Source organism: Sus scrofa, chromosome 13 (assembly GCF_000003025.6).
Source record: "Sus scrofa isolate TJ Tabasco breed Duroc chromosome 13, Sscrofa11.1, whole genome shotgun sequence".
NCBI classification, from domain to species: Eukaryota; Metazoa; Chordata; class Mammalia; order Artiodactyla; family Suidae; genus Sus; species Sus scrofa.
The window spans coordinates 118,836,667-118,863,768 of record NC_010455.5 but is presented as its reverse complement, the minus strand read 5'-3'; the positions used below and the strand labels follow the sequence as shown (position 1 = coordinate 118,863,768).

At 36.7% G+C, this 27,102-nt stretch overlaps 1 protein-coding gene across 8 annotated transcripts in view; it reads right to left on the bottom strand.

Moving 5' to 3' along the window:
- The window catches only part of FXR1 (FMR1 autosomal homolog 1), a 60,491-nt gene extending 36,036 nt beyond the window's left edge, over nucleotides 1–24,455 (bottom strand). For 7 of the 8 annotated variants that reach the window (XM_021071240.1, XM_005670017.3, XM_003358694.4 and 4 more), the window contains exons 1-3: nucleotides 24,159–24,248; nucleotides 6,388–6,440; nucleotides 4,430–4,523 (exon numbers count right to left, since the gene is read on the bottom strand). In XM_021071240.1, coding sequence (XP_020926899.1) covers nucleotides 4,430–4,523; nucleotides 6,388–6,440; nucleotides 24,159–24,209 — 198 coding nt within the window. In that variant the 5' untranslated portion in view covers nucleotides 24,210–24,248. Of the gene's footprint in view, nucleotides 1–4,429; nucleotides 4,524–6,387; nucleotides 6,441–24,158; nucleotides 24,249–24,401 lie in introns of those variants that run through there. The other variant, XM_021071238.1, reaches the window with a different exon arrangement.

The window sequence follows — 27,102 nt, the reverse complement described above, 5'->3', positions numbered from 1 at the left end:
CATATGTCAATCCAAACTCCCTAATTTATCCACATTTGCCCTTTGAATGGTAACCATAAATTTGCTTTCAAAATCTTTGAATCTGTTTGTTTTGTAAGTTCTTTTGTATCATTTTTCATTAGATTCCACATGTAAGTGATATCATATAGTATTTGCCTCTTTCTGACTTCACTTTATATGATAATCTCTAGGTTCATCTATGTTATTGCAAATGGTATTATTTCATTCTTTCTATGGCTGAGTAATATTCCACTGTATGTGTGTATACAAATACATACATATATATTTTATATATATATATATATATACATACACATATATATACATCTTTATCCATTCATCTGTCAATGGACATTTAGGTTGCTTCCATGCCTAGGCTATTGTAAATAGTGCTGCAACGAACATTGGGGTGTATGTATCTTTTCAAATCACAGTTTTCTCCAGATGTATGCCCAGGAAGTAGAACTGCTGGATCATATGGTAGATCTACATTTAGTTTTTTAAGGAACCTCCGTACTGTTCTCCACAGGGGTTGCACCAGCTTACATTCCCACCAGCAGTATAGGAAGGTTCCTTTTTCTCTACACTCTCTCCAGCATTTACTGTTTGTAGACTTTTTAATGATGGCCATTCTAACCAGTGTGAGGTAATACCTCACCGTAGTTTTGATTTGCATTTCTCTAATAATTAGCCATGGTGAGCATCTTTTCATGTGCCTGTTAGTCATATGTGCATCTTCTTTGGAGAAATGTCTATTTAGGTTTTCTGTCATATGGCTGAACTTTAGATAACTGCTTGAATAGCTTAATGAAAAGCTCTCTCCTGGATTATTTCTGTTCTAAATCAATTACTAATAGCCATATCAAAGTCACCTTTTCCTTCTTCAAAGAGGAAGGATTCCTAGAGCTGCAAAAGAGCAAGAGCTGGAGTCTGGCACAAAATTAAAGATACTGCGAATACAGCATGACATATGTAAGAGAATAACATTCAGGACAAAAACTTAAAACTGGTTATCAGCTTTCTAACCTTCAGGCTATACAAACCTTGGAAAGGCTAATAAAGTATTCCTACAATTTAGAAGAAGCTCTCAAGAGACTGTTATGTCAAACTGAAATTATGTTTTAAAAAGCCAATTAGTTATATATTTATACAGAGTCAGCTATTAGTGCTATTATAGTATTTATGACTAGCAGAAAGAGAACAGTGACCAAAGCAATAAATTACCCTAAAAAAAGACTCAACTTAGATTAAAAATCTAAATACTGTTAGTAAAAAAGGGCCACAAATGTAGAAATACTACAATGTGTTATCTTGGAGGACACACTGAAACACTGGCAGATCTGAATAAGTAAAACTGTAACTTCTTAATGGCAAAGCCATAAGCACAATTTTTTGTTTTTAAAAAGACTGCCTGGGAGAAAACACAATATATATAAAAAACAGATAAAACTTATCCAATGAATGTAAACATTTCCTACACCAAAAACTACATGGATGAAAAGTAAAAACAGACAATAAACAGAACAAGGAGCTAAGAGCCAATAAACTGATTTAAAAGGCACTCCATAATACTAGTGACCAAGGTTCTGAAGTTCTAAAAGACAAAAGCTTCCTTCTATCATGATTATGAAATCCTACAGATTAGCCAAATTATAAAGTGCTAATTCAAAAAGTATTTCTGGAGGACAAAACGGTACATTTTGGTACTATCAGAATTTGAAATAAACACACTTTTTGATTCAGCAATTGAGCCACCCACTGAGATCTATACAACCAGAAGGTAATTTACTCTGGCCTTTTTTATTTCGGTAATAGCAAAAACAATGTCAATAATGTCAATGCCTTTTATTATGATATATCTGTACTAAGGAATATCACAAAGTGGTGAGAAAAAAATGAAGTTAAATCTATATATGCAAACACGAAACCATCTATAATATCCTAATTAACTGAATATAAAAATCACAAATGAAATGAATTCCCAATTTTTCTAAGATAAAAAAAGCATACATAGTCTTCATAAATGCAAAGAAAAAAATTTAAATAGACCCTCAACTTTGGTCGGTGAGATTTAAGATTTAAGCTGTGATGGGCAGACAAGCACATATTAATAATATTCCAGTAGTAAGAGAAAAGAAACCCTTTTTACTTTATGTAATTTGTATCATTTCACTTTTTATATTAAGCTTTATTACTCTAAATTTAAGGGGTGAGCTTATATAATTTGGCTCAAAATATAAAGCACTTTAAAAACCATAATTCCTAAGCATTCCATGTCATATGGATGAACTCCTAACTAATGGCGGCAAAAAAGCCCAATAAACCCACAAGTGGCAAAATTAACTTTAAACTTCTTCTCTATGTATATTTTCAAAAACTTCAAAAGTATTAAGAAATGACAATAACATCTTAATTCCCATAATTCTCACAATTTTAAAGAACAAACCAAGACTGAACCAATAAAACGAAGTAAAATAAATCCTCGGTAATCAATTTCCACACTATTCAATCAAGTTTTGTATGCAGCTGGGGAGGCAAGTCACAAAAATAGTCCAGGAACTGGAAAGGACCTTCCTAGACTGAGACTGAGGAAAACACTAACAACACTGTCAGCCCTCCACAGTGTTTTTCCTTTAATCTGAGCCTTTACACTACCAATAACTGTCTGAGTAACAATTTTTAAAATATGCAAAGCACTACTCTCAGAATTGACCACCACGAATTTCTAATTCCAGAACACTTTCAAAATTAAGTCATTCCTTGTCTGATCAGACTCATCATCAGAATTTCAAAAGAAAAAACTTCTAGAATAGGAATAAATTTTGAAAAATGAAAACAAATCAAACTCTTCTATTCATCTTCACAGTAAAGATGCTGATTAATATTGAGAAAATATTTTTCACTGGAGTCTAAAGCCCAAATGAATATGGCATAGTAATCAGCAGCATCACTGCTACAATTCATAGCACCCAAGTACCCTACTTTAAATTAAATCCCTTAATTTTCAGTAGTTACTTTGATACTTAATTCCCCCAGTCTTCCTATACCCCTCCCTGACATTTCCCTTAAGGACACAAATACACACGCACCTGGACTACAGTTCTAGGTCTGCTCACAAAAAAAGTTCTTAGTAACCACTTTTGGTGGAAGTCAACTATAAAAGAAAAAAGTAAACTGAAAGCTATAATAGTAGGGAGTGGGCTCATGGTGCCCTGACACAAATGAGTCATAATCTGCAAAAGCACAAGAATGCAGTAAACTTAGAGCAAAGTATTATTAAAATCTAGGCAGAGTTTCAGAATGTGAGTTCAGGTTGTTAGGGGTTAAAGTTCTACAATTTGGCTTCCCAGTGTAACATCTGCAAATAAAGGAAAACTTACCATTAAAAAAATTATGAAGAATAAAAGTGGCAGGTAACTGAGTTCATCTGCAAAGCACTTAGAACAGTGCCTTGCACAGTATATACCATTAAGTGTTTATAAAAGCATCTATTTAGGATAGCTGTTTCATCATTAAAGACTGTCCTATGGCCCCAGACCTCTTACCTCAACCTACATAATAAACTAGGTACATATGAGATGTGAAAATCTCTTTTAGTAGTATCAAGACAACTCTTCGTGAGAAAATACAGTTAAAATACTTGGAGGTAATAATTTTTTGAAAATTGAAAATCAAACTTTCTATCTCCAACAAACTCATTACACTTCTATATGACAATTATTTCCAAGTTTCTTTTTACATAACATCAAGCATATTAACCAAAAATATTAATACATTTAAGATAGGCATCCAAGATCTACTAAATGCAAAAAAAGCAAGATACAAAGAAGAAGCAGAATTTTTATTTTTAAATAGAGGGGGAAGGGATAGTCTGGGAATAATATATAAACCATGAAATGTGGCTTTTCTCTATGGGCAGTGATTTTTGTTTTCCTTTTTGTTTCTTCTTTGAAATTTTTCTCAGCATTTCTAGAATATTCAACAAAGCAAGGATGCTAATTATAATATTTCACACTGTTAAACTATATTAATGATCACTATAATAATGATAATAACTAATATTTTACAAAGCTACTGAGAGAAAACACAAGACAAAATAATTAGCAAAAAGAAGGAAAACAGTAACTGTCAGAAAGTTTTCTGCCAGATTCAATGCAAAACACCTCAAATGCACTATCATCTTTAACTCTCAAGTTATTTTCATTTTAGTGGTAAAGAAACTTGACAGGGCTTCAAAGGTAAAAACAGTAATAGCCCTGAGACAAAAATCCCAGTTCTGACTCTTAAAACAAGCATCACTATATTACAAAGTTACTCAACAGAAAGAGCAGAAAAAGAATTAGATTTATTCTCTATCAGCCAAACGTATTTTTCTACAAGAATATGAGACAACAAAAATAGGCATACAAGAAAATAAACTTATACATACCTCTACTTCATCCCCTTCACTGATTTCTTTTTTTATATCAGGTGGTGGTGGTAATCTAACTTCATTAAATGGAACCTGGCGTTCTGGTTGCCAACTGAAGGATTAAAAAATTAACAATTCAAAAATATAATATTCCAATAGCCCCTAGTATAGAAGCTGTATAGTCTATGCTTAATGCTGTATATTTTTCAAATCAGTAATTTAGCTTTCCCCAAAGAAAAAGAACTTCCATTTTAAAACTTTTTCCAAGTAATTTATTTGCTGAGGTACAGTAGATTTTGCAAGACTCCTGATGAAGTTTATAAACAATTAACATCACTGATAACAACTACATATTACCTTCCAAACTACTCATCTTAAGGTAACAGTACATACAATATTCTGCAAATGAAATAGGCCAAGTTCATAATAACAACTTAGATTCAAAACTGTTATTTCTATACTGCTGCAGTAGAATGAACTTATTGCAAACACTAAAGTGTCTAAGGAACACAATTTCAGAAACTATAGAACAATATAAACTGCGTAATTCCATTTTAGTGTACATGTTCGCAGAAATATAGAACAGTACAATTATTCTGAATTATTCCTTACACGGAATTTCTTTGCTATAATGAACACATAAATAAAACCTAGAAAAAGCTTACCTTTAATCTTTGTAGCAAATACGAATGTATTAAAGTTACTAATTTAGCTATTGCTTAATTTTTATATGTGTATCTTATAAGCTAAAATATAAAATTAAAATGTTTTCCTACTTTAAATACTAATAGGTCATTCATATGCTTGGGAGGTACACCAGCATATAAAATATTCCTATAGCTTCTATGTGCCAATGCTGGGCAAAACAGGAGACAAATAAAAAATGTTTGAGTGCTTTCTTTTCTATTTTTTAATTGAAGTACAATTGATTAACAATGTTGTGTTAATTTCTGCTGTACAGCAAAGTGATTTGATTGTACATACACATTTTTTTTTTTTGCTTTTTAGGGCTGCCACACCCACAGCATATGGAGGTTCCCAGGCTAGGGGTTGAATCCAAGTACAGCTGCCTGCCCACACCACAGCCACAGCAACGTAGAATCCAAGACACATCTGCAACCTACACCACAGCTCACAGCAACACTGGATCCTTACGCCACTGAGCGAGACCAGGGATCAAACCCGCATCCACATGGATACTAGTCAGATTTGTTTCCACTGCACCACAAAGGGAATTCCACATTCTTTTTTTTTAATATTCCATTGTGGTTTATCATAGGACACTGAATACAGTTCTCTGTGCTATACAGTAGGACCTTGTTTATCTTAGTACTTCCTTTTCATCTTCACTGTCTAAATGGCAGCTGCTCAAAGACAGAACTCATCTCAACACTTGTTTCTACATGAAACAGCTGCTGGGAAAATATCTTTTCAGGCAGTTCCAGAAGCAGACTGAAAGTAAAAGTGGATTAGTCCTTTTCTGACCCATACAATGCTTTATAACCCTTCCTAACCAACTCAGCACACCTTCCTTAGCACTTTTTAGTACAACTTTACCTAATCTTTACAGTCTATAAAACTGGTACTATTCCTCATTAATAAACAAGCGATTGCAGCCTAATACTTATCCTATCAGTGACCATTTGGAAGGCCTTTCACATCATTCAAAATTCTGGATTTGTAAGAAGTAGACATATTATAATCACATTCGTGCCATCTATTTTTTACAAAAACTACTTACTGATTCTTAGCAACATGTGATTTGGCAAAGAAAAAGGTCACGAAAAAGACGAATGAATTGTGAGCACAAAAACAGGTGAAGTCATCAAAACTAAAATTATTTGACCTTAGAAGATGATTAAATCAAATAACCCTCCACCCAAAAGCAATCATTTCCCACTGGCAATAGCAAGAGCCAAAAGTTTGGCACTACAAACTTTAAAATTAAGATCTCTACCAATAAAAAAATAACTTACTTGTTCTCAAAAACAACTGTGAGGGAGTCTTCATGAACATCTTTGATAAATCCCTGTAAAAAAATTATTAAAACAATATAAATACTCAATTAAATGTTACATTAACTCTGAACAGCTATATTGCAGACACAAATACAATATGGAGTACTTATAATAACCCAGAGCTTGGAATTAGGCTGATTTGGGTCTGATTTCCATCTCTACCATTTATAAGATGTACGACATTAGAAGTTACTTCTGGAGTTCCCGTCGTGGCGCAGTGGTTAACGAATCCGACTAGGAACCATGAGGTTGCGGGTTCAGTCCTGCCTTGCTAAATGGTTAGCGATCCGGCGTTGCGTGAGCTGTGGTGTAGGTCGCAGACGCGGCTCGGATCCCACGTTGCTGTGGCTCTGGCGTAGGCGGTGGCTACAGCTCCGATTCAACCCTAGCCTGGAACTCCATATGCGTGGAGCGGCCAAGAAATAGCAGCAAAAAAAAAAAAAAAAAAAAAAAAAAAAAAAAAAAAAAAAAAAGAAGTTACTTCTCTTTCATGATTACAACTGTCATTAAATGACACCTCATATTACTGTCAATGAGAACTGCATACTTCTCAATCCTAGTCAAATGCTTACATACCCTGAACCCCTAGGTACTTAGTAAATACTTTTCTAAAACATCTTTATCACACTGGACTCCATAATGTATACTAAAAACCAGCTAAAGAAATACACAACATGGAGTTCCCGTCGTGGCTCAGTGGTTAACGAATCCGACTAGGAACCATGAGGTTGCAGGTTCGATTCCTGGCCTTGCTCAGTGGGTTAAGGATGTGGCGTCGCCGTGAGCTGTGGTGTAGGTAGCAGATGCGGCTCGGATCTGGCGTTGCTGTGGCTCTGGTGTAGGCCAGCTGCTACAGCTCAGATTAGACCTCTAGCCTGGTAACCTCCATATGCTGAGGGAGCGGCCCTAGAAATGGCAAAAAAACAAAACAAAACAAAAAAGATATGCATTTGCGGTACTTAGTTTAAAAACACAAAAATGAATACATCTGTTTATCTCATCTACCTTCCAAAAGTCTATTAAATACTACTAAAGGAATTTCAAGGTAAAACCCCACAAGAAGAAAAACAAAAAAGAGAGGAAAAAAAAGTTGCAACAAAATTTGGGAAATTTCACAAAGCAGAAAAGGAGTAACAGTAATTTAAACAGCAACAATTAGGAGTTCCCACTGTGGCTCAGCGGGATTCAACTACTGGAGATAGTGTCCGTGAGGATGCGGTTTGATTACTGGCCTCACTCAGTGGGTTAAGAGTCTGGCGTTGCGGAGTTCCCATCGTGGCGCAGTGGTTAACAAATCCGACTAGGAACCATGAGGTTGCGGGTTCGGTCCCTGCCCTTGCTCAGTGGGGTAACGATCCGGCGTTGCCGTGAGCTGTGGTGTAGGTTGCAGATGCGGCTCGGATCCCGCGTTGCTTTGACTCTGGCATAGGCTGGTGGCTACAGCTCCGATTCAACCCCTAGCCTGGGAACCTCCATATGCCGTGGGAGCGGCCCAAAGAAATAGCAAAAAGACAAAAAAAAAAAAAAAAAAGTCTGGCGTTGCCACAAGCTGTAGCATAGGTCACAGATGCAGCTCGGATCCAGTGTTGGCATGGCTGTGGCGTGGGCCTCAGTTGCAGTTCTGATTTGACCCCTAGCCTGGGAACTTCATATACCACAGGTGAAGCCGTAAAAAGGAAGAGAAAGGGGGAAAAAGGCAAAAATTACTAATATTTAAATGTGTGAGACATTATTTTAAGCAAGTCAGCAAACCAAAGGCTAAGAAACAAAATGACAGTGGAAAACCCAAAAAGCAAGCATATCAATAATACCATTTCAGAAAACCATTGGAACTGAAGATAGAAAGTCTTAAGAAGGTAACAGATAAGGCTGAAAATAAAATCATTTTACTTTCTTTAATAATGTAGGATTGCCAATCACAGAATATATATAACCCATAAATCTAATCTTTCTGTGCCCTCCTCCCACATTTGCTCCTCAATTGCAAGATTCTGTAATTTGGCCTTGATCTCTCTCCAGCTCCAAATGCCTGTTATCAATTTAATTGTGTGCTACAGGGACATTTCAATGCAAATATCTTCATGTGAGGCCTAAAACTCAAGATCCTTTCAAGAGTGCTATAGTAGCTCCTGGCTTGCAATTATGAAAACATTTTTCATTCTTTCTCTTCCCAAAGCTAAAAATTAAGAGCTGCCACCCAATTAATGCTGTGATTATCTGATCATACTAGAACAATGACTTCTTGGCCAGTTTCTCTACTTCTACTAGTTCATCTGCACATCTACTTTTCAACAATCATTTTGGTCAACACTTTTATAGTTACATTACCAGCAAATCTATTTTACCCCTGCCATTTATAAACTGAGAATTACCGAGTTCATGAATATTAGAGTAAAACATCTTTCCATCAGAGGTTAGTCATATTTAAACTTACACTAACATTTTCTAGTCCTTCACAACCTTCAGAGTTTGGAATGTTTCCTTAATCTTTATCATTTCTGTATACCTTGCACAGTGGATAAGTTCAAATAAGAGCACCAAACCACTGGGAAATTCTGCTCATTACAGTAAGAACCTTTTTTTCTCCAACAAAAATATCAGTGCTTATATCTCTCCCCACCCCCACTTTACTTCCACCACAAACCTTAGGATCAGCTTTGCTGAAATAAACTGAAAACTTGACACCCAAATAAAATGTGCTTGGACGGTAGCAAACAATCAGAAAACATACTTTAATCTCCAAACCCTAGATTCTAGGAATAAGGGGCTTCTAATGGCCAGATCTCTATAAAACAGATGCTTCTGATACAGGACACAACACTTTTCAAGTCACCACAATGATGATTGGTCCTATATACTATTCAAAAGACGAAAAATGGCAAGGTTAGGCCTTTGCCAAAACATATGAGAATCAGGAGACATCAAATAATAACAGCAACATTTTCTTGCACGTGGCATGGGGGCAGGGGCCTTTATGACTTTAAGTTCCCATAACTTCTCAGTAGTCCAACCTTTGGCGATTTGGTCTCTCTTCCTATTCATATTTATCTGGCCTAGAACCCCTATTTTTCAGAATACGTGACATTGCTTTTTCTTCTCCCCATACATATGCAAACATAGAAGATTCCAAGCCACCATAAAATGGTCCCTTAATTTGTTCATTAACACAGCCTGGTATATATTTACATTTGAAACACTTAACTGTAATTTAAAATAATCATCGATAAGTAACACGACACTTTAACATATTCAAAGTGTAATCAAAATACTTTAGAATGCTATCCCTGATAAAATATCAAATACAGCATCTTACAGTAAAAATCTGGGCTTGCCAAAAATAACATGTAAATTAGGAGTAAAGGAGGGATGGAGGGAATATCAGGACTCTCTTGAGCACTGGAAGCACTAACTGAATTTTTTTTTTTTTTTCAAAACCTATCTAGCCTAAAATAAAAATTTAAAGGACAACTCAGAGTCAGTAAGGTGGCAAGTTAACCAATATCAATTAGCCTTTCTAGCTAAATACAAGTAGCTGGAAAATAAAACACACAAAAAAGTAAAGTCCTAGAAATGCCCTTAACCAAAACAAACAAAAACACTGCACGACCTATGTGCAAACATCTTTGAAACCTGACTAATAAATATAAATAGAACATTGAGAAAAATGTAAACCACGTCATATTTTAGGTCTATGTAAAAATTTCCATATGCCCCTAAATAAGATTCCACTAAAATACCAAGTGTATAATTCTGCTGAGGGACTAAGGAATTAGTCTTAATAAAATTACACCAAAGTGTATCTCAAAAACAAAAAAGGCGGCACTCAAAAAAAAGAAACTTTTAAATGGAGATAGGGAATAATGAGAAAACATTATCCATACTGAATACTAAAAAAATGCTTTTCCTTTTTAGGGCTACACCTAAGGCATATGGAAGTTTCAGGGCTAGGGGTCAAATCAAAGCTGCAGCTGCCACCATGGCCACAGCAAGACTGGATCCAAGCTGCATCCACGACCTATATGGCAGTTTGCAGGCAATGCTGGATCCTTAAACCACTGATCTAGAGAAGGGGCTCAAACCTACATCCTCATGGACACTAGGTCAAGTTCTTAACTCTCTAAGACACAACAGGAACTTCTAAATTTTAAAGTTACAATAATCAGGACAAAAAAGACATTTTTAAAAAACACAGATCCTAAAAATAGGTTAAATCTTTTAAGAACTACAAATGGGGGAGAAATGAATTATTTTTAAATGGTACTGGGAAATTTAGATAATTATTTGGGAAAATGAAATTGGATGTCTTCATGAGCATTAAAACCCAACTGATGAAAGATCCAAACTTTCTTAAATCGATAAAGATTCCAGGAGAAACCATAAGCAAATTACTTATTGCCTTGAATTAAGGAAGGCTTCTCTAACCAAAAAAACAAAAAACTCAAAGCCACAAGCCAAAGTTTGATAAATTCATACTACCTAAAATCTGGAATATGACAAACACTGTCACATACCAAGAAGGAAGGGAGAAAGAGGGAACAACACACAACAGAGTTAATTTCTCAATTTATACTATTCTCATATTCTCAGGTGAGTTAGTAAAAACAAGCTGAACAAACTGATAAGAGAGGGAAACAATGGGTCTAAATTATGTAATGAGTAATTCACAAAAAAACAAATTGTAGGAGCTCCCTGGTGACCTAGTGGCTAGAATTCAGTATTTTCAAGTTGCAGTCCAGGTTCAATCCCTGGTCTGGGAATCAAGATCCCACATCAAGCCACTGCACGCTGTGGCAAAAAAAAATAAAAAGTAAAGTAAAATAAACAAACTGTAATAACATATAAATCCTCTTTAAAATGTTATATGTTTACTGCAATTTGGTCTGAACTCTGCTTTTCTCCTCACACTATATATTTCTTGTAGACTCTTCCGTATCGGACTACAAATATAAACTTCATTTTTATTTATTTATTTTTGGTCTTTTTGCCTTTTCTAGGGCCGCTCTCTCGGCATATGGAGGTTCCCAGGCTAGGGGTCTAATTGGAGCTGCAGCCGCTGGCCTATGCCAGAGCCACAGCAACTCGAGATCCAAGCCACGTCTGCAACCTACACCACAGCTCACGGCAACGCCAGATCCTTAACCCACTGAGCAAGGCCAGGGATCAAACATGCAACCTCATGGCTCCTAGTCAGATTCATTAACCACTACGCCATGATGGGAACTCCTCAACCTCATTTTTAAAAACATTTTTATAAGGTGTTTGACAATTTTGAGTTGGGAGCTTAAATGGCCTGTGGAAAGAACAGGTGTACTTCAAGATATCTGCCTAACTTAAACATACACTTCTGAAGTTACAGAACAATACAGTTGAAAAACAGAAACCTGATGAGGGTAGTCATGAAGGGAAAAAAATCCTATTGCTTAAGGAGAAAGAAACATGGTATGAATTAAATTCAGGAATTGAAAGATTGAGATTATATAGTCAAAAATCAGAAAAGATGAATTATGGACCCTGGCTGTAGTAAAGCCGCTCCGAGGATAAACACACTTTCTTCTACAGACCTTCCAGATCCATCCTTTTTGAGAAAGGGAAACTGAAAAAATATATATCCATAAAGCCCCAAAGTTTTACTCCCTAGGAGGTTATAAATGCTAAATTTAAAACCTCCTCTTCTGTCTGCAACTCTTTGCATTATATCATGGTTAGAAAATAAAATGCCTTTAGTAATTCAGTTCATAGTTTTAAACTCTTGAAAGGTTAAGTCTAGTAACAATACTATTTTGAAGAAATAAGGCGCCTTTCCTAAAACGCCTATTTAAAGCAAAGTCCCAGAACAAAACATCAAAATCTAACTCATTCTGTTTTGAGAACACTCCAACTTCTGAACTCATCAACAACACAGCATCTTAGTCTAAAAAAATTACTTGGTCTACAAAGTTCATTTCAAAATCACCTGCTACTTTAGATTTTTCAAAAAACCCCTAATGACTTTATTACTGCAATTCATTACAACGCTAAATGTACATTCCTTATAAAGAAGGAAAAAGAAACTTCAAAAACCTTAATACTTAAGAAACTAGTACAAGAAGCTGGATCCAAGATTTACACCCTAAAGCTTTAACTTTTTTCTTATACTGTCCAGGCCCGTGTCATGCACAAGTTCTGGGGCCAGAAATCAGACCAGAGCCACAGCTGGCAACAGCTGTGACCGGAGCCCTAACAGTGGTAACACCAGATCCTTAACCCACTGTATCACCAGGGAGCTCCCTATAGCTCTTAACTCTTTTTTAAACATCAGAATTCTTGTTAGAAGAGTTTACTCGTTGCCATTGCCGAAAGACTGAGCAAAAAAGGCCGTCAAGAATCAGAATAATCTTCCTAATTGGAGGCTATGTTTTTAATGACTCTAATCTTAAGAGAAAAAAGCCAGGATTCATCAGCCATCAAACCTCTAGTTCACACTTATTCTTTTAAAAGCAAGCAAGAAGTTCCCACAAGTCTTTCCTAAGATCACTGGAGTGAAATTTAAAGACTTTATTTTTATATTTATTTGGCACAACAAACATCTACATTTTAGTTTTCTTTCTAAAGAGTTAAGACATTAGAGTTGATGACTTAATTACTGCAGCAACTCTGTGATAAAATTCTGTATTTCTAAAACTAAATAATTAAATTCATCATATATTAAGAGGCACTGGGATCAGTTGTGAGATCCTGTAGGGCCTTTAAACTGGGTTAACTCTCCATTTTCCCCAACCCAATCAGTTAAAGTTTACTGCTGTGGATAAATGTAATTACAAAAATAAAATCCACGAAAAAGGAAACAGCAGAATTTATGCAAAATTCACCTCAGGTTTTTGTTTTCCCAAGAACAAAATAGATGATTACTTGTTATTCTTTGGTCAGTTATCAGTTTCTCTAGTGATTCATTCTTTGGCCCCAGTCTACTGTTTCAATCTGTCAATTCTAACAATTTTACATCCCTGAATGAGGGTGCTCCTTACAATTGATGGCTTCTTAGAACAACCAATAGCCAAACAGCTGTCAAGTAGTGTCACTGTAAAGCATGCTCAAACTTGGTTTGCCTGCAATTCTCTGTGAAGTGACTGAAACCCCTTGATAGTTCACTCAGCAAACCAATTAAGTACCAATTTAGGAAGGATTTAGTTTCTTACCAGAAGGTTGTTCTGTGGACACCTTCTGATAAAATCAAGAAAGCACCAGCATCAAAACTTGCAGAGTAGGTGAAAATTCTTGGAAGAAAATCCTAGAGATAATAGAGGAGAGCTCTTTTAAAGTATGCTTGCAACATCAATGCTCTCCTGGCACTGAGGAAGATATTGTGAAAAGAGACACAATCATCTGAACATGAAAATGTTTTAATCACTTAATTCTGCTTATGTTTTCCATTTTATTTACCCAAGTGTTTAAAAATAAACTTTCGGGGTTTCCGTCGTGGCTCAGTGGTTAACGAATCTGACTAGGAACCATGAGGTTGCGGGTTTGATCCCTGCCTGGCCTTGCTCAGTGGGTTAAGGATCTGGCGTTGCCGTGAGCTGTGGTGTAGGTCGCAGACGCAGCTCAGATCCCACGTTGCTGTGGCTCTGGTGTAGGCCAGTGGCTACAGCTCCAATTAGACCCCTAACCTGAGAACCTCCATATGCCAAGAGAGCGGCCCTCAAAAGGCAAAAAGACAAAAAATAAAAATAATCTTTCAATAAGTAACAAGAATCCTGAAAGGTAAACTACCACTCATAGATCCACTAGCAATATTTCTTCTTTCCTAGTGCCTCTTACAAACTAATGCTATTTTAGATAAAATGAAATTGCATATATCTTCCACCAATTTCCCAAATCTACATATGGAAAAATGACCTGTTTCCTGAACTCAAACCCAACTTCCAACTATATATACACTTCTATCTGTGGCTTATTTTTATACCTCAAATCAACATGTCAACAGTCAGAATCATCTGCTGTCCTACTTTTGCACTCCACACATAGATGAAGCATTTTACAGGATTAAAAAAAGAAAAACATGAGTGAATACAGCAAGTTATTTCTTAATCAGGGTTCGAAGAGAGTACAGTCCAGTCACTAAGGCATTCATTGTGTGTAACGACCTAACTTCTCTGTGCATCTAAAAATGTACTAGCTATGCACAATCCTTGGAAGAATTGAGAATATGGTGTTTCTGAATTTTCTAATTCAGATGAGAAACTCTATGCGATTGAGAAAACTGACTTTTGGGACCTAGGTGGTCATCTTTACCTCTATAATTTTACATATTATGAGTCTCAATTTGCAAAATGAAGTTGAAGCTTCTTAAACTAAGGTACTCCTAGGCACTCAAAGGTGTGCCAAAGGTACTTAAAGGTACTCATTCCTTTCCCCCCAAAATACTATGGTTACTCTTCCTGGAGCTTTTATGATCCCTAACTTAAAAGAATTCACAAGAAAACAAACACTGCCCAAAGCAGTAAGGTAAGGGAAATAAGACTCTTTTAACCGGCTTTATTTCCCCCAAAACAAGTCACAATGTCAACCTTCCATAACTCCCTATGGTCTTTCCAGAGCACCTTAGAGACTTTGCAGCAATTCTCAGGTGGTTTTATCAACCCTGAATGGGACACGGCTTGCCTAGATGATGGATATCCTTCTCCCATCCCAATTCCAGAAATGAGGAAGATCTGGCTAAAGAGAACAAGTACCTTATTTCATGTGTCCCCCTCAAAAAAAAAACCAAAAAAACCAAAAAAAAACCACCCTAAAACAGAGGTTTTAGAGGGAGTTCCCATTGTGGCTCAGCAGTAAGGAACCTGACTAGTATCCATGAGGATAAAGGTTCAATCCCTGGCCTTGCTCAGTGGGTTAAGGATCGGGCATTGCCCTGAGCTGTGGTGTAAGTCACAGCCGTGGCTCCAATTCAGTCCCTAACCTGGGAACTTCCATATGCCTCAGGTAACAGCATTTTTTTTTTAATGTGCCGCACCCTCAGCATATGGAAGTTCCTTGGGCTAGGAGTTGAACAGAAGCTGCAGCTGCTGGCCTAAGCCACAGCAAGGCCAGATCTGAGCTGCATCTGCAACCTATGTCTCAACTTGCTTGTGGCAACAGCAGATCCTTAACCCACGGAGCAAGGCCAGGGATGAACCATCATCCACACATACACTAGGTCTGCTTCTTAACCCACTGAGCCACAACAAGGACTCTAGGATTATTTAACATGCGCTGCTAGTACAACTGCTATTAATATTCAAAATAAGTTTTGATGTAGAAAACATGAAGTAAATGAATAAATAAAACACTACAAGAAAATGAATAAAATGCTACAAGAAAATCTAAGAGATTATATGTATAATCTGGATAAAGGCTGCCTTAACCAGGACTGGAAACCCTGAAGCCATAACAAGTGGAGATTTACATCAAAGTCACAATGAGATAACCCTTTACATACAATAGAAAGCAAAAAATCAAAGACTTTAAAACCCATTTCTGACAAGAATGTAGAGAAAAGAGATACCATTCAAATGAAAAAAATACAATGTGTTAAACTTTTTGGAATGTAATTTGTTAAAAGATAAAAATTCCCTAACACCTAGCTATCTCACTCTTTGAAACCTGACCAATGGGAACATATTTGGAATGGAAAAAAACTAAAAACATGTCGACTAACTGGGGTATGGATGGATTTCACGGTAGTTCTTACTTCAAATTTACCTTCAAAAACGTAACTATTAAAAAACAAATTACATTCCAAGAGAAAAGAGCCAAGATGTACATTATCTTTATTTTTTCAGAGCAGTACTAAAACACATATTTGCATCTGAATGTATATCTATGTACATTATATGAGTATGAAGTAAAATCTGGTACCATGTATATCTGGCTATAAAACAGGCTACTTAAATGGAGTGTGGATGAGAAAAGATCAAGTGAAGGGAAGTAAGGAAAAAATTATAATAAAGTAATATGATTACACACATGTATAAAATTAAACACACATACATAAATATTTTTGAAGAGTTGAGACATATCTTCAATGCTTTGTCCAACAGCACTTTTTCCAAATAGCACATACATATATTCATTACCACGCCCCACATCATTTTAATTTTTCCATCTCTAATGATCTCAAATTCCACATTCTAAGTAACAGATGCGTTTGTTCGATGTTTACAACACCTAAAAGATCTTGTTTGTTCGATGTTTACAACACCTAAAAGATCTTAGTTGTAACTTGATTCCATAACAAGCACATTTTAAGACTGCTCCTGCAATCAAAAAATTTAACTTCAAAAAATACACACTTAAAAAAGGACCTAGGAGTTTCTTTGTGGTGCAGCGGGTTAAGGGTCCAGGATTGTCACTGCAGTGGCTTGGGTCCCTGCTGCGGTACAGGTTCAATCCCTGGCCTAGGAACTTCCACATGCTGTGGACATGGCCAAAAAAAAAAAAAAAAAAAATAGTAATTTTAAATAAAAAGGACTTACATCTACAAATGGAAATTATTTCAAATCAATGGACACATGTTCTACAAGTAAGTCCACAAATTTACTAATTACATTATGCATTAAAGATATCATTCCAACCTTACAGAATCAGTTCTGTTAGGGAAAAAAGTTAGTCAAGGCAAGGCTTCGGCATCCGTTAGTAATGAACATTTAACTGTTCTGAATTAAGAATTAAAAATTAAACATTAGAATGTGAGAATTACATAAGAATATATAAATATCTACTAATGTTTGCATTAATGATGTTCTTTGCCTACAAATTTCACAAATTTATATAATATCCAACAGTTTTTGAAATGGAATGACTTAGAGGTTTCAAATGGTCACACAAAACTATAATGACTTTCCTGTTGCAAAGAACTGAATTTCCTATAATTTTTTTGTATGCACAGTTCTGGGACAAATTCTGAACTTGACTAGGATCAAGGCATAACCTCTTAAGAGTTTGAATCAAAATAAGAAATAATTAACTTAGTTTTGTATATATGTGTTTATACAAATTAACAAATCATAGTGTCCAGAACCAAGAATGACTGATTCATTTATTCATTTAACAAATATGTACTAAACTACACAATCTACTAACTACACAAATCGAGTCAATGGAAAAATTTAAGACTGGAAAAATTATTAAAAGCAAACAGCTATGAAATAAATTTTATTATGATTAATTAGCCAGAATAAAAAAGGCACCCAGTCAGGAGCCTGTAAGATGAGATTCCTGATTCTGAAGAAATTCTGACAGGGAAATGGTCGTGTTCCTTTGCCAACAATAATTATGAATTTCAGAGTTATTACTGAGGGAGACCTCTCTCTATTCATGCTCCCAAAAAAGTTAAGCAAGAAATGCTGAGGCTACAGTATGGGAGACAAGTTATAACAATCGATATTTAAATTTGCCATGGCTTGCAGCCTCTTTAACATAATGAAAAATAAACCAAAGAGATTATTATGTGTAAATATAAATGTTCAGATTAACAAAAGCAATGCTTTCCATTGCTTAATTTTGTTTTGCTCAAGTTATTCATTTTTTTTGGGGGGGGGGGGGGACATGCCTATAGCATGCAGAAGCTCCTGGGCCAGGGACTGAACCTGCACCACAGCTGTGACCTGGAGCCACAGCAGTTGATAATGCCAGATCCTTAACCATCAAGCTATTCCCCCCAACCTTTATTTTTTTGGTTTTTAGGGCCACACATGGGGCATATGGAAGTTTCCAGGCTAGGGGTCAAATGAGAGACGTAGCTGCCAGCCTACACCATAGCCACAGCAATGCAAGAATCAAGCCACATCTGCAACCCACACCACAGGTCCAGGCAACGCCAGATCCTTAACCCACTGAGAAGGCCAGGGATCGAACCCGCGTCCTCATGGATACTAGTCAGGTTCATTACCACTGAGCCACAACAGGAACTCCAGTCCTAGAAAATTTAACATAAGCATCGCAACAGAATTACTACTACTAGCTAAATATCTGCCAAAGAATTTTCTCAAGCCTTTTGATAACTACTATGCTAAGATTACCAAGAGGTGTTACATCGTAAGAAAATCTGAACAGGAAGTTACATCTGTATGCACATATAAAAGCGTTTCAAACATTTCCCAAAATACCGTACATAGCCAACAATACACAGTTTGAAGATAGTATAAATCATAACTATTCAGCACAAATCATAATTTGAGCCATTTGTCCAGTTTAAAAATTTTTAGGTATATTAAGTAAAAAACAAACAGATGAAGCTAATTTTAATAATTTTAACCCTATATATCCAAAATATTATTTCAACATGTAATCAACATTTTAAAACTATGGAGTCTTACATTCCTTTTTTTCATACTAAGTCTTTGAAACCTAGTATGACTTTTACAGTTAAAGGACATCAATTCATACTAGCACACTTCAACCTCATGGTAGTGACTACCATACTGGAAAGGGCAGGTTTTCGCAAAGTAAAGACATAGCTTAAATTATTTCACCAAGAGTGCTCCCAATTCAGTCCTCTTAACCCCCACTGTATTCATGAGAATTTAAAATAATTTGGTAGCCATATATTTGTACATGAAAAAGTATTACATAATGGTTAGCGATCAGGCTCTTCAGAGTCTGAAATATCAGTCTGAATCTTGAATAAGCGCATTAATTTTATGGACCTAGCTTTTCTTGGCCTCAGTTTCCTCAACTGGTGATGACACTCTCTTTTTCACTGTGATTGAGAGGACTAAATAAGATAAATTCATGTAAAGAACCTGCACACTCTGATAGAGTGCTCAAATAATATGTTGTTGTTGTTAGAGTTAGATAGCACCTCAGTGAACTAACAACCAAGCAGATTTCACCACTTGATAAACCGTCAAAAGAGATCCAAGTGCCTCATACTGCAATGAAAAACCCAAGGTCTCACAACTAGCTACTACAAGAATTAGGGGTCAATCATAGAACACATATTGTTCTTTTCACGACACAAAAGCAAGTATGCTACATCCTTAACACTCTGATAAACAATTCAGTTCCTGAATTATTATCCAGTCCTGTATCTGCCCCATCTTCTTAGCTCAAACATGAGATTACGATCCTAAGATTTCCTTAGAACAACTTCTAATGCTATGCTATAATACGTAATTGAAGTGAGAAACCCTAGAATTAAATTTTATTTCAGCTACAGTATAACTGGGACAAGTTACTTTATCATTATTGTCAGATTCCTAATATGTAAAATAAGGATAAACACATACACCTCATGTAGTCCTAACAAAATGAGGAAATACAGGTATAAGCCTCAAAGAATATATAGTTAATAATATTCATAGTAAACTATTATCTTATAGAAGGCACACAAATACCTGATGATATAAAAAATATAAAGGTTCATAAAAATAAAAATATGGAAAGAAGTATGTTTTCTCTAAGATAAGGTCCTGACAATATTTTCTCTAGGCAGCTAACATTATGTTTTTCTTTTTTTGCTTTTGTGTTTTCAAATTTTTCATTAATTACACATTGCTCTTATAATACAAAAACAAAACTTTACAGCAACAGTATTTAAATTCAGCTTTTTAAAATTAAGTGGCCTTTTCACGCAATCAAACCTTAGGGTTTTTTTTTTTACGTATTTATAAAAACTGCATTTTAAAACATGTACAACTAAAAATAGCTTCAAAATATATGGAACTATATGTTTTTAACTAATAGAGTGTCCCTAATATAATTAAGACAGCCACCATCTTTTACACAGTTAAAAACCTCTATAAAGAAATCAACAACCGTCTACACTAACTTTGAAAAATCAATACATTCTCAAATCACAACTCCTTTACTATAACTCTATAGGTCATCATCATTATCAATAATAAACCTATTGCATAATTACCTCCACGTTCCCTTGTAACATCAAATTAAGCTAAAGCAAAAAGGAAATTTTGGAAATACAGTACTCTAAAATATGTTTTGTAGTTGATAAATTACATAGTCAAAAACAGAAGTTGCAGAGCTCTAAAAGTACCTTCTACTATGCAACCCTTGAAAATTCAGTCATCTTAGAGATCACACAGTTCCCTGGAACACCAAGGAAACTTTACAAGAGCCAGAAATTGAGTAACTTACTTTAAACTTTTATTTAAAATTATATTCTGCCTACAGCAATGCAAGCTGCAATGCTATTACAAAGCTTAATATTATATACATCAGTTAAAAGGCATTTTAATGACTCCAAATAGGCACAAGGCTTCTTTGGGGGTAACAAAAAAGTTCTAAAATAAGACTGTAGTAATAGTTACACATTCTATAAATACACTATCACAGAATGTAAATTCTATTTGAAAACTTTTTAAAAAAGAAAAAAAAAAAGGTACCTTAAATGACTAAGTAGTATAAACCCACTGATGCTCTGCTCCAGATAAATAAGGCTGTATAAGCAAAATTTTATATAAAATTACATCCCCATCAAGTGCTTAATAAACATTTCCCATTTTTCCCAATCCCCATTGAATTACAGGGCTTTAAGCAGGAGTATGTCATGTTTTTATTTACCTAACAACCACAGATCCACTGTTGTTAGGTAAAAAGAGCAGGATGCGGAACAAAGTATTTAGTGTATCATTTGTGTAAATATTTGGAGGGGGAAAAGACTATCTTAATTTTGGGTGTTTTTCACTGGTTCCAATTATTTTGTGAAATGAAGGTTTAGTTCCACTAAAAATCTTTAATCAATGTCTACAGAGCACTGCTTCAAGCAGATAATGGCTGCTAAACTCATGACTTTGAAATTCTTCAATGGCCATTCACATTCATAGCCAAGTCTGTGGGGGTAGGTTAGAGGGGAGGCAAAGGAGAGAAAAATGAGGAAAATCAGAATCACCTGTACACTGAAAACCACCACTAAAAGTACACCAAAATGTTAACAGCTGTTACCTTAAGGCAACTTGTTTTTTTCCGTTAGTTTCCAGAATTCCCTCACTGACCATGTATTATTTTTTAAATTAGAAAAAATTACTTAAAATCACTTCTATGCTAACTGAAAAAAGCCAAATTCAAAACTCTACACAGTATTCTGTATAATGCTATGTTTAGGACATTATGGAAAAGGCAAAACTATGAGGACAGAAACCACCAAAGGTTCTGGGAGTGAGGACAGAGGCTGACTACAAAGGAGTATGAGAGAAATTTGGGTGGAATGCCTCTTCCTCTTACTTAGTACTGGTGTTACAAAACTGTTAGCATGTATCAAAAGCTTATATAATTGCATATTAAATAACTTATTTTACTATATGCCAATTAATCTCAATAATTCATGTAGCTAAAAATAAAGTGCTTTTGCAATGGGCCAATTTTTTTCCAAGTGGACAGTTTCAAGGGATAAAAAATATTGCAGACTACTGAATTACTTCAAACCCCTCATTTCACAAAAAGAAAATAGGCCCGAGGAGACTGTTCAGCAGTACATTGCTAAATAAGATTAAACTGAAGTAGAAACCTAGAATTCCTATTTGTTTAAATTTAAATGCACAGCTCCTTCCACTTCACCATCTTCACTCTCCCAGAGCTCTGAAGACCACAGTTTTCACATAGTGCATGTATAGATGGATTATGGCAAAACAAAATTCCAAACATCCAAGTGCTCTCTCAATAGACACAACTGTGGTCTTTCCTAACCTCTGCCAACGAAACATCTTACTTTGTTAGGCAAAAACGGGTAATGGAATCAAAACCTAAGAATCAAACAGAATTGCACAGTATGGACAGGTATCAACAACAAATACTTTAGAGTTCCAAAATGGGGATATTTGATTTGTGAACTGACAAAAACAGAAAAAATAGAAAAAAAAAAAAAAAACCTATGAGAAACCAAAGTAAGATGGTAATCTTCACTAAAACTTTCAAACTGATGATCTTATTGAAGCTTTTAAAATAAAAAAAAGCATATGCATAACAAGTGATCAACATAAATATAACCATCTTTGCTATAAAGAAATGGTGTTGCATCTATCTACACATGCTGAACATAATTTGTTACGGCAAATAACCCTTTTCTGTTTCAATATGCCAGGAAAAAATTCATACCTCCATTATACAAGAACTGTACACAAAAACTGAATAGACAATGATGCAAAACTAATGAACCTTATCTACCTGACAAAAAAAGTATGGTAATCCCATTCTATGTGCACTGTGTCACAACACAACTGTGTCTGCCTTGCTCAGAGAAGGCAACCATTAGGTTTAAAAACAGCAGTTAAAGTGTCCAATTTTTAGGTAGGCCTTTTGTCTGATACTAAGTTTTAAACAGATACTGATAAGGTATAACTAGTCACGCATTAAAGTACTCTTCCCCACCAAGCAGTCACCGTTTTTACTTTATGTTAACCACGTAAGGAGATTTAAACTCGTAAAAAGCCTAGGGAGATCCTTTTAGACGTCAACTCTGACTCCCCACTATGCTGTTACCACGTGACAGCTAAACCAATTCCACACAGCTAATCAGTAAACTAGGAGAGTAAAAACAAGGCTGAAAATAGCAAATTACGACCACCTAATAAAATCAAACTCCGCGGGAGATCAAAGGTACGCTAAAACGAATTCATTCTGCGTACTCACAATACTCCTGTATTAGGAGAAGGCCCTTCATAAAAATAGCCAGGACTCTCAAACATTTGAGATGCTGGCTTAGTGAGGTTGACTGACAGACAACAGCTGGGGAGATTTTGTATTGATCTTGTAACACCCTAACACACTTCAGAAGAAAGGGAGAATAGGGAGAAAGGACCGTTATAACAGCAAAACTAATCTGCAAAGATTTCATTTTCAGTTATGTGACCCCTACACTATAAGCCCCTACTAAATTCCTCTACTCTCGAATTCTTTTCCGTTTTCCAGCTCGGATCCCATAGTAATGCATCGCCTTCCTTCCAATGAAAACAAACAAAAACCTCGTGGGGCGGGGGGCGCAAAAATCAGTATCTCCTCCTAAATATACTGAGTAACTGATAGTCACCTCCCCACCTGTCTCCTTGATACAGTTCACGTTTTAAACCTTAAAGCCTAGAACCCTCTCCTTTTCTTTCGTTATAAGGAGCTAAGGCGCCGCCCAATTTCCCAGGCCGCAGAAAATATTCCTACCCGCCACATTTCAAGGTTTTCTAGCTTTATCTTCGATCCTAACTCTCAACCCGGTACCCGCTCCCCCTTCAGACACTCAAGTTTATTAGCCCAAAACCCTAGTACAAAGGTGAATTCCTGAGATTCCGCGAGGCGCCCCCCATGGGGGTGGGGAAGGGTCGGAGCAGCGGGCAGAGGCGCTTCCGCTCGGCCCAGTCCGAGGGGCGGGGGAGCCGCTGTGACCACACAATCCCACCACCTCTTTTCACGACCCCCCCACCTCCCGGCGCTCGGGCCTGCTCCCAGGGAACTCCCTGCCGCCCTGCAGCCACTCGGCTCCTCCTCACCGGCCAGCCAACGGCCGCACTATCATCCAAGAAGAAGGTTCAGAAGTGGGAATACGCAAGAGATGTCCGAAGTGTTGTTTCAAAACATAACGGAGCCCGGGCCCCCGAGACCGTTAAACCGCGGGTGGAGGGGGGAGAAGCGACGAACCCAGAGGCCTCGGGCTTTGGCCTAGCCGCACTTTTCGACCCCACACCTCACTCTCCCGAACCACCAACCCACTCCCAAACCTGCCCTAGGCCGCAGAAGACCAGACAAAGCGGCAGAAGGGTTGGTACCTTGTAGAAAGCCCCGTTGGAGCCGCGAACCTCCACCGTCAGCTCCGCCATGTTGGAACCGCAAAGGCCGCTGGGAAGAGATTCTAGAAACTTTCCAACCAGAGGGGAGGAGGAGGGCGGGGCGTGAAGGAGGCAGGGGGAGGGGCGGGGAAAACAGGGCGGGGACTGGGATCCCCCGCCCCACACCCCTGGGGTCTCACCGCGCCGCCCAGACTCTCCCAGTGGGATCCCTCAGTTTCTTACATCACTTGCCCGGGGCTCCGCCCGCCCGCCGCCAAGCCCCGTCCTTCTCCCGACACAATCGCTTGGCCTTTGCTGACCCGCCCCTACGTCCCCGCCCCGTGTCCGCAGTTTGCCCGCCCCAGACGTCGGTACTTCCAGCCGCAAGAAGTGAACTTCTGGAGCGCCGCCAGCCCCACGCTTTTGCATTCCGTTGGCTTCGGACACCCTGCCCTGCAACTTCCTTGAGTGCTAGTAGCCCTGGAGAGCAACTCTAGGGGCTTCCAGACGCCCACTACCACAAACTTTAAGAGGACGAGGGAGCCTAAAAATGTACATACTATGTCGTCTAAATTCGTCTCGCTCTTAAAAAAAAAAGAAATCGGTGGTCTCCTGACTCAAATTCCACAGTTCCACACCTCCTTACATTCATTGTTCGAGCCAGCCCTCTCCCCACCTGTTAGCACTTTAGTTGTTTAAAAAGTCAAACTAAGTAAAGTTCAGCTTAGATGGGCTCACAATCCGCAGCAGAGTTTAGGAGGTAATGCTCATTATTAGAAGTAATCAAAAAAATTCGACAAAGCCGGACACCACATTTTCCCCTACTGCAACGCGTGCGAACTTCCACAAACAGGATCAAACCCGAATTAACTGTTTTGTCAGAACCTACACCAACACAGTAAGTGATATTATGGAGATACTTTGAGTACCTATCTTATTAATCCTGAAACGTTTTCCCAAAGCAAGGCCTTTGGAAATAATACCAGAATTATTCTTTTCCATGTACTGTATTACCATTTTGACAGAAAAACTCTAGAAAAGAATGCTTTGCTTTAAAGGAAATGCCCACTTGCCTAGTCCTAGCCTTTTCTGGGGAAAGCTACTGGAACACTAAGAACCTAAGATTTTGATCAATTTTGTGACACCAAATTTAGTTGGAGTTGTCTTAATAAAATCTGATATGGAAGTATGCTATAATCATTTTAAATAATTTTAGGAATTTTCCCTCCTGGCGCAGCGGAAACGAATACAACTAGTACATAAGGACTGGGGTTTGATCCTTGGCCTCAGTGGGTTAAGGATCCAGGCATTGTGGTGAGCTCAGGTGTAGGTTGCAGACCAGCTCAGATCCTGTATTGCTGTGGCTGTGGTGTAGGCCTGCAGTTGTAGCTCCAATTCAGCCCCTAGCCTGGGAACCTCCATATGCCGCAGGTGTGACCCTGAAAAGACAAGAAAAAAGAAAATAATTTTAATTTGACTAAATTGAAACTATAGCTTTTCTTCCTCGAGACAGATTTAGAAAGTCTAAAATAACATTTAATATTTCAACCAACAGTTTTTAAAACAGATTGTGCCATATTTTAAATAGCTAATGAAAGACTCAGGAGTCATAAAATATTTCAGCTTTTGTTCCATAGGATCTTTGATTTATCACAATACATTATCAGACATTGAGTATAAGAATTAATATAAAAGAAAACTGCATTAAACCAAACTGTTGAGTTCAGTTATCTTATATTGTAGTGTACCTTAATTTATTTCTTAAGATATAGGCAACCCAGGATGACCGAAGAAGGAAACTATACTGGTATTACTCTGCAAATCACAGAGAGCCTCATTCCACCCTAGGCCATTACCTAATGTAAAGTTGAAGCACAAAGGACTAAATTACATCCCCACTTGAAGAATAATTAATAATAAGAGTTAAGAGCATGGGCTCTGAATATGGATTGCCCATTTGAAATCCAAAAGAAGTCTGTCATTTTCTAGTTTGGACTCTGTATGGGAGAGAAAAATTTTTATTAATGTTTTGCCACAAAGATTTTAGGTTGTTTAGAATAGCAGTTAGCATTAATTAATCTGATAAATGGGAGTTCCTGCTCTGTCTTGGGAGCGCTGGGACCCATGTTGGATGCCTATCCAAGCACAGTGGATTGGATGGCATGCTGCAGTTGAGGCTTAGGTCTCCATTGCCACTAGGATCTGATCCCTGGCCCAGGAACTCCATATGCCTTGGGGCAACCAAAATCAAAAAAAAAAAAAACAAACAAACAAAAAAAACAGCAACAAATCTGACAAATGCATATCCCTACTTTAGTACTTATATCAAAATAAATTCTAGTTGGAACAAAGATTTAACAGCAAAAATAATCATTAAAATAGTACAGGTAAATATGGGTAAATTTTAAACTATTATTTAATTGTTTCTGCCATAATAAAATGCCCAGAAACCAATGGGGAAAGACTTGTAAATTTGAATCCAAAAACACCTAAAACTAATCAAAGAAAAAAAATTACCATAAACAATATCAAAAGTTAGCCATGAGTAAAAATTACTAAATTCCTTACTAAATAAAGATCTCTTACAAATCAAATCATAAGGAAGCACAAATAATCCCACAGAAAAATGGACAAAGAAGATGAACAGTTGACATAAAATTAAATATAAATTAAAACAGTAAAAATGCTCACAGCTAAAACTATCAACAAAAACATACATATTAAAACATCATTTAGATAACAATTTTTATCTCCTTGAATGATAAAGGTTTAAAAGTTTCATGAAACAAGTGTTAGAAAAAATTTGGAAAATGGCCATGTTGATACACGAATATGTAAATTGGTTAAACCTCTATGGAGACATTTTTTTTAAAGGTATCAACATTTAAATTAATCATACCACTTAAGGTAGCAATTCAATTTACACAAATTTATCCTACAGATA